General features: G+C 35.7%; 1 protein-coding gene across 1 annotated transcript in view; it reads right to left on the bottom strand.

Moving 5' to 3' along the window:
- Positions 1–4,378: 4,378 nt before the first annotated feature.
- The window catches only part of LOC129577658 (GTP-binding protein REM 1), a 10,437-nt gene continuing 5,648 nt past the window's right edge, over positions 4,379–9,167 (bottom strand). Inside the window, exons 6-10 of the mRNA XM_055465079.1 lie at positions 8,036–8,127; positions 7,197–7,389; positions 6,418–6,553; positions 5,566–5,733; positions 4,379–5,481 (exon numbers count right to left, since the gene is read on the bottom strand). Of these exons, the coding sequence (XP_055321054.1) occupies positions 5,364–5,481; positions 5,566–5,733; positions 6,418–6,553; positions 7,197–7,389; positions 8,036–8,127 (707 nt within the window). The 3' untranslated portion in view covers positions 4,379–5,363. The remainder of the gene's footprint in view (positions 5,482–5,565; positions 5,734–6,417; positions 6,554–7,196; positions 7,390–8,035; positions 8,128–9,167) is intronic.

Genomic DNA, 9,167 nt, shown 5'->3' with positions numbered 1-9,167 from the left:
AGCAACATTTTGTTTCGTAAAATAACTTTGTCAATTTAATTTTTGTTACCCGATTTTTCCGAACAGCTTGATAAGCTTAAAAAATTAGTTTCTTCACTTTCTCTTTCTCCCATTTTCTCTCTCTCTCTCTCTCTCTCTCTCTCTCTCTCTCTCTTTATCTTCCTCTCGCGATCTCTTTCTGTCCCACTTCTCTCTTTCTCTTACTTGTTATACATTTGCCTCTGTCATTTAATCTGCCAGTTTCGCAATTTTTTCACTATCCCGCTTTCCCAAATCAATGTTATATGCAGACACATGAGAAGAAATTCAAACGTACTCAACAGTTTTTGTTTTGATCAGCAAACAAAGATAAATTTCCGGTGATATACGCAAATAGAATCCAGAAATGTATTAGATAGTCAGAGAGATAGAGAGCAAAGCTGCCAAATTCCCTTTATGTCAACTTTGATGCAGATGATGTTACATACAGATTACCATCTTTATTACATACTACTCTGCAGTCATAAATGCAACGGTCTTTCCTTTTTTTGATTTGTGTCGAAATATTTTGGTTTCGTGAAAACATCATCTTTTTTTCTATATCTGTTGAAGACGAGCAAAGCTAAATTTATTCCATCAGTTGGCATACTCGAGGGAATGCGTGCAAGTATGAACAAACACATTTGTTGAAAGTACAGTGTACTTAGTACACAATGTGTGCAATGCAAATCAATTTTATTTTATGTTCTTTGGCTTCAGCTGCCAACCTCTGTATATCTGGAGGCATTCACTCTCATCGATTAGTACGGGAGAAACGGAACAAAGGCAGATGAAATGAAAAATTACGGACGAGAAAGCATATATGCACAAACAAGAGTAATCAGAACAGTGTATGATTGCAACAGAACAGAAAAGTGATGAAAAATTACAGAATTAGGTATATTTTTGTGCTTTTCCGATTGTTTTTTGTTGTAGTTTTTGTTATTGTTGATGATTTCATGTAAATCCAAAAGGTACATTCATTAGCGTTTCGATATTTTCTATTGCATTTCGAATTTGTTGTTCATTTCTGTTTCTTCCAATCAATCTTTTCTGTTGTGGAATACCTACAAAGTTGTCAAAGTGCTGCGGCTATCCGGTATGCGGTTCGATCGACTCTAAATGAACCAACGTTAAATGTTAATGTATTCATCTTTTGGTTTTTACATGATATTGCATTATTCATTGAAGTCAAAATGTTTTGCTTTGATTTTTTCTTCTTCTTCTTCTAATTTTTGTCTCGTTAGTTTTTTACTTACTCTATTTTGTAACATATAATAATCATATAATTTATCTCTAGTAAAATCTCAATAAATGTCAATGTACAAAATTCAATATATTTCTTGAGATTCCTATTGAATTGCTCCCATTTGCTTGCTATCTCGAATATTTATAATGTATTAATCAATAAACTACCATTAAATGCTATCGTAATCATATTATGTCTTACGTTTGGAAATAAAATCAAAGTACAAAAACGTAAAAACTAACCAAATGAGGGGAGCGGTGATTACCACCACTGGCAAACTGAAACAATTGATGAAACTAAATTTACGACAGAATAAAAAAAAAACTAACAAAATCCAAGTAATCCAAATGAAATGAACGCCACTATTTTCATTTTGGTTTTTGGGTTTCTATCTTTGTATTAAAAATTAACTCTGAATTATAAATCGTTTGTGTGTTTAATTCTTTACATTTGGTATATCGCTATCATATACATACGAATCTCTCTTGTGAATTGAGCGTATGCGTTTAACTAATGTGAATGTTAATAAATTAGACTGTTTTGTTCATTTTTGTTCAAATCGAATCCGAGCGGCGATTGCAAACGATTCCAAAACACGATATCATCTATTCGTGCTTCTTATGTGAATCAGTTGAATCAGTCACAGAATTCGTTTTGTATGATACATTGGCTTTAGTTTTTTTATGCTATGTTTTAAGTTTTAGTTTTTGTTAAATTTCTTTTTTTTTTTGTTTCGTTAAACTTATTTACTTAAATACTATATTCATTCTTATTTAATTGCTATTAAATTGGTTTGCAAAAAAAAAATGTTAAACCCATTGGATGGTGCTGCGTGAACCATTTCAGTGCCAGGGTTACTCGGAATCATCTATCATTTAACAAATTAATGCTATCGTTTCGTTTTAAAAGGGAACCGACTTGAATCAACATCGTGATCAAAGCATGATGCAAGGCCGAAGAGGATACTTCAAAGCGAGCAAATGTCCCAGTGATGTTCGATCGTTTTTGTTGTTGTTCGGAATAAAAATAGATTTGAATTCATTAGATTTCTTCCTCGTTTCAAACGTTTCGTTCTCTATCAACATTTGGCGAATGTATCGATCTCTCGATTACAATCAAATTCAGTTTTTTCACTTCAAGTCAAGGATTCAAGGAATTCCCTTTGCTTATTTCATATGATTCAATCGGAATTTAATAGTTGTTCTTGTTTCTTTCATATCTGCTAGTAACAAATCTATTTCATTTCGAGGGCATTTCATAATCTAGTTCATTTGCTCGACCACGAAAATATCTCCGGCCATCCAAATGAATGCTGCATAGAAACTCATAGACGCTCCACCGACTAATCACAGTATAAAATACACGAAATGGGAGTGCGAATGAAACATTGTGATAACTCCACAGAGAGTCTATGACACTTTGACAGGGTGCTCGTATGGACTCTGCTTTATAATGACGGCTAAGCCGTTCTTCTAAAACTTGCATCTTATACCCAATGAAAAACAATAATGAATCTATTCTATGAATCGAAATCACGCAGCAGCAGCAGCAGCGACGAACAAACTAATTATGCATTTCGTTAATAATTGAATATTCCAATGTACACAATACACATTTAAGATTTGTTAATACAATTAGTTTTTTTGTTTTTTTTTTTTAATTTAAAATGGACCCAAACAATTGAACAGCTCTATCTTAATATGTAATAAAAATGATTGAAAATTCAATAAATAGTGTGGTAAAAATACGAACGTTGACAACAGAAAAAGACAAAAGAAAAATCGAACAACAATGCTAAATTGTGTTAGGTTGTTTTGCCTCTTATTCCATCGCGCAATTTTATTTTACAATTGTCTATGCATAGGTAAATATGTGTGTGTGTGTAAATCATTAAAATTGCATGGTGAATATAAATTCGATTGTAGGTCGAGTATGTTGTGTTTTTTTTGTTTGAATTTGAAATGAAAACACATACTTATTTCATCATATATTGAATTTCGCGCATCGATCTCTTTTTCGTTCCGCGCTCTGTCTTAAACATGTTAGAATCGATGTGCGTACTATATTTGCCTACGGAAAAGCAAACGAAATCGATGGGAACAAAGGAAAAGAAGATAAAGAGACTGGCGATGGTTAAATAGAGCTCAACGAAATTGGAGAGATGTCAAAGTTCAACATTTTATATCAAAAGAAACCATGATAGAGAAGAGTGCGGTATAAGTAATTTCGGTGTTTTTTCCCCTTCATTTTCTTTTTATTTTGAAATTGAAATTCACATGATGCGAGATATGCGTGAATGATTTCAACCGAATATGATTGTGCGATCAGATATAGGAAACAAAGTGAAATATATCGCAAAGTCTCTATGATATTGAATCATTTTGCTACTTCTATTTTCTTTGTCATCGTGTTTCTCTCCTCAATTTAGATCTATCTACTAAATTGTATTAATATGAAACTAGCTAATGCTATATCGCAACTTGTGGGTGTGTGACAGAGAGCGAATTTTGGTGTATGAGAGAATAGAAGATGCTTTCAAGTAAATAGGAACGTGCATAAATTGCGGTTGGATAAACATCAAAGGGTGAGATTTACACTACCGTGCAAAAGTTTGGAACCACTAGGTATTTTTCACACAAATTGACCATTTTTGGTGGACTCATTAACATATTTCGGAAACCCCTGCACTCTTGATATTTTGTGTATAGTTTCTACAACGTTTCAATAGTAAATCACAGAGGTTTCATCAAAAAATATTCATGAATTTCAAAAATATAGCAATTTGAATTTCTACTGTGTGAAAAATGATCAAATTTGTATGAAGATTAAAACAGATCAAATTCAAATTGATATATTTTTTAAATACGTGAATATTTTTTGATGAAACCTCTGTGATTTACTGTTGAAACGTTGTAGAAACTATGCACAAAATATCAAGAGTGCAGGTGTTTCCGAAATATGTTAAGGAGTCCACCAAAAATGGTCAATTTGTATGAAAAATACCTAGTGGTTCCAAACTTTTGCACGGTAGTGTATGTTGAACGTTTTTTCTTGTATGTCGAACAAAAAGGATGCAATGTCTCTTCCTTATTCTTCTTTGTCTTCTTCTTCTTTTTCGTCTTATTTGTTTAACCTAGTTCCCGGGGAATCAAAATATATATACATACATAGATGTCAACAATTAAAGGTAAAATATCTTACATGTTCGTTTTACTTGTTCTTCTTATTTATGTTTAATTTGACGTGCGTCACAAGTGATTCCGTAGCTGCGCAACTAGCGATTTAATACAGCTGGCGCCATCTGGAATTTCTATGTACAGTGTACCGAACTACACAGAATGTGTATGATTTGTTGTTGTTAAGAATAAAAACAGGGCAAACTAAACGTCAAACGTGACCACAGAGTGTACCTGTTGCACAGCTACGAGTGATTCGAACTATGTGCTTGTGTGATTGTTTCGTTCGAACAACACTCTAACGCACTAAATCATATACGTTTATATCATTAAAGACATTTTTGATTGGGTATGCGTGTGTTAGCAAAAGAGAAACTCTTTTTCCGAGAAGAAGGTTTTCCCTTTGACCCGCAAGATTGTTACAAACATATGTTAACTTTTTTTTTAAACAAAATTCAAAGGTTCACGGCGGAAGAGCTTGTTCCTTTGAATGAATACACGCTCCGAACAAAAAAAAATTAACTAAGGAAATGAACGGTCACGTTGTTGAAAAAAATGAGAGGATAAACTAACCTTCGGAGAAGGACCTAAACAAATTACTTACTTTGCTAAGTGTTGTTTATTTTGGGACGTTTGAATGTGTGTGCATTTGAAATAAATGCATATGTACAAATTGTCAAATTGTTAATTGAAATTGAACGAACGAACGTTTTTTTTTAAACGAACCGAAATCATATTATATGTATCGACTGGCTGGAAATCGGGAGGCTCATGGAATACAATGGATGGGTGAATAAACAAAACGAACGATGACTGTTGACACAGAAGTCGTGATGATGTGCCGTAATGACAACATTAGTACTGATGATTCTGGCGACGATCTGTGCGCTGTTTGATGTGTCGTTTAAAGAACGTTTTGATTATAAAACGTGAAGATTTTCGCAACTTTTTGATTTTGAGTCACGTGCCCATACTCGACCCAATAAACCTTTCACTTTCAAACTGGCGGACGTACGCGTTCCCCGTATTTTGCGTGGACTGAATAAAGCATCGGAATGAACCAAAAAAAATCGTCAGTTTTTCTATTCATTTTATAAATCTCCTATGCTAGCAAATTGTTACCTATTTTGAGCGCTTGATGGTGGTGTTGGGCATTCGTTTATCTCATTGACTCCCATCGAATTTGGGGTGCTTGGATTGGTAGCATTATTACCTGACAAACAAGCTGTGCCCAGCGGTGAACATGATCTTCGTTTCGATTTGCGGCACGATCTCTTCCGAAATAAATCTCTGCAAGAAGTGAATAAAAGACTCGTGTTACCCATTGGCGGTATATTCATTGCGAAAGGTCAACATCAAATACACAAAAATACACAGTATTGGTTTGAATGTTGCACCTTAATATATGCTGGGCGTGAACATGCATATATCAATCAATGTGTGACGGTGGTGAATGTGAACATGTACTGAAATGGCGCACCATTACAGGTAAACGGAGCATTTATTGTACATTCACAAATTCATTTAGAGTATCACATATGAGGCTGTGAGAATGAAAATGGCAATACAGGAATAAACATTCTGAAATGCATCAAGAAAAAAATTTCGCAAAAATGAATCATGAGTTCTGAATAAGCACAAGTGAAACATGAATTTGCATGGGCAGCATAGGAGGTTCAGGGTTCACTTTTGCGTATTCAGAACTCATGATTCATTTTTGCGAAAAATTTTTCCTTGATGCGCTTCAGAATATTCATTCCTGTATTGCCATTTTCATTCTCACAGCCTCATATGAACGAAAAAAGTTTTCCCTGAAACAATCGCACTCAAAATCATACGCTCCACACCGCATATTACCAATTATAGTTCAAGTGAACGATGGCTGTTTGCCTTGTCGATGCGGTACAATTGTGTGTATATGTGACACTCTATGTCGATGCTATGCCATGCTCATACAAATAATACGACACAAACCTGGATTTTTCCGGATTCTCCAATTTCAGCCGTATTTGCGTTAGCAATCCAACCAATAACTCATCTACGTTATGATTTATGCCAACTGATGTCTCGATAAATTTGCAGTCATATGCTGTTGCCATTGCTTTTCCCTCTGTGGATTAAAAATGGGTTCACCATATGAAATTCGATTAGTATTCACCACGCGCGTAAATATGCATATATTTTTTATGTGGTTTTGGTACGTTTCGTTTGCATTATGTGGTATTTTACATTATTCCGTCTTCCGTCTTCTTCCATGTCGTTGCTGTTGTTTTTCGTTTCGTCTTTTCCCACTCTTTTTCCACTTCTTGTTCGTATTTATGCAAATTTCAGCATTTTTTCGCACTTGCTCGAAACATTGTAATGCCATGAAACCACTCATCCCTCGCTTATTGCTGGTGTCGTTGTTAAAGGTATATCGCACGAAACGGCAATCGCAGGAATTGTGGACGCAATAAAAGTCGAGCTAAAAAAAACTCAAATTGTCACAAATCTAAACGTACACATTAACGAAGTAACAACAGTGGAAATGAGATGTGTCGTATACAATCGCTGTTGAGTAGTTTATGAAAATAGTGTTGAGGCGTTTTATTGCGGCAGCCAACGAACGAACGAGCCAGAGTGAGGACAACAACGAACCGTAAAGCGAACGAACAAAACGAATGAACATTTACCAGGTGGCCGGTCATTGCCCGCCACCATCGTCATCATCATCATCATCATCATCATCATCATCATCACACACATACACTTACCTTCAGACGTAACAGTGCGGCTACGTGCTAGGTCGGCTTTGTTACCCACTAATATCACAGCCTTTTGTGCTATATTCTCCGATGTCCACAGCGATTGCAGTATACGTTCAGCCAGTATGAAACTATCACGATCAGCTGATGAATAAATAACACAGTATCCATGTGGTTCGTAGCTTGTAAGGCAATTTTCCGGCTGTAAATTTTCGTCGTCCAGAGAAAAGTGCGCGCGTAGCCCGAAACACAAGACGTGATGGGACGAGAGAGATGAAGCGACCGGGGATTAGGAAAGAAAGTGAAAGAGAACGAGAATAAAAATAAGCACAAAACGCAAAGGCGTGGAAAAATTATTTTGATTATAAAACATGTGTTACCATAATGATTATTATGGTGTGAAGCCACTTTTATGGTATAAATTCCTTGTAAGTGGTTGAGGGTGTGAATGTGAATGGAGGAGTGAGCATGGAATGGGAAAGGTAACAACCACTTGAGTTGCAAGTGCACGCGAAATTTAATTTATGTTTACACTTGTTTTTTCCACAGCGAAAACCAAAAATGAAATTAAGATGTGTTTGTTATTGCCGGGCACATGAAAACATGTATTCAGCCAGTCATAACGTGAAAGTCACTAATTTTTCGGAAATTGAATTTGAAAAAGATTATTATGTGGCTTCAGTCAGTAAAATAACTGTATAATATACACACAGGCAGTGTGTATTTCGAAAAAAAAATTGGCAATCATTCTAAGGAAAGCACGCCTCAATGACAGCAATTTGCTTGATTTTGTTTCAATCCTTTTTTGTGGGAGGAGGTAATGTATGGTTAAACTTATTCACACTTACCGACATTTCAGCCGTCGAATGATCAATGAATGTTAGTTCGGATTCTTCACCATTTAACAACACCGACACCGACTTTTCTCCTGATTCATCGTCTGGAAAATTGCAATTGAAAGGAGTGCAAAACAAAACATTAGCCATTCGTTTATCGGTAAAAGTTTCATTCCATTCAACCAAAAGCTCGAAAAAAAGAAAAAGAAAAAACATTCTGTGTTGCTAACAGAACACAAAATTATCTGCTTTTTGTTTGATGAAGTGGAGTGATTCCCACTGTGTGCTTGCATGGTGTGTTTGTGTGGATTTGATTTTTTTTTGGACAAAAGCTTTTTGTGAAGTAGTCTAATTGACTGTAAATGTAATTTTTGTGCGAAAAGCAAAACAAAAAATGAAACAAGTGGAGTTGTAAGTGTGTGTGTGTTTAAAACCACGATGGCGGTGGTGAGAGTGGTATTTGAGTTACACGGTAAAACACCGTAATAATTTTTCAGTGATACTTCAACTGGGATTGCGTTTAATTACTTTCGCTATTTTGGAATGGTGCGCGCGGTGTTATTGTAAATGATAACATTTTATTTTGGTTTCTGGTTCGGCTAACCCAACTCTACTCTCATTCATTCTCACGGGAATTGGTGGTCGCGCACTGCGCTCTTGTTTCGAGATGTTCTAATTTGTTACTTTATGACTGGGTTGGTACGGCACGCTTGTCTACAGATTTGCGAATTGTATCGAAAGCTAAATATGGAACATGAATTACAGGGCCAATTGCATTTTTACTACGAACATTTTTTCATAGCATATTGCACTCGTGCCGAACATCCCGAACACCATCATCATTGCACATGATGACCGTTGCAATTCTGTTCTTCTTCTTCCCTCTTTTCTTTGCCAAAATGAATCCAAACAGATAATCATACACTTTGTTGCGTGGTCGTGTTGTTTTTCCTACCGATTTTCTGCAGACGAATTGAAGTGCAGAAAGGAAAGTAGTTCGTTGAAAAGGCGCTTAGCGAACACCGATGAAAATGGGATGAAGCAAACACACACACACACACACACACACACACACACACACACACACACACACACACAGAGAGAGAGAGAGAGAGAGAGAGAGAGAGAGAGAGAGAGAGAGAGA

This window comes from Sitodiplosis mosellana, unplaced genomic scaffold (genome assembly GCF_009176505.1).
Source record: "Sitodiplosis mosellana isolate CC-2019 unplaced genomic scaffold, AAFC_SMos_1.0 Smas_scaffold_6197, whole genome shotgun sequence".
Lineage (NCBI taxonomy): Eukaryota > Metazoa > Arthropoda > Insecta > Diptera > Cecidomyiidae > Sitodiplosis > Sitodiplosis mosellana.
The sequence above is the reverse complement of the archived record's forward strand: the minus strand, read 5'-3'. Positions and strand labels throughout refer to the sequence as shown.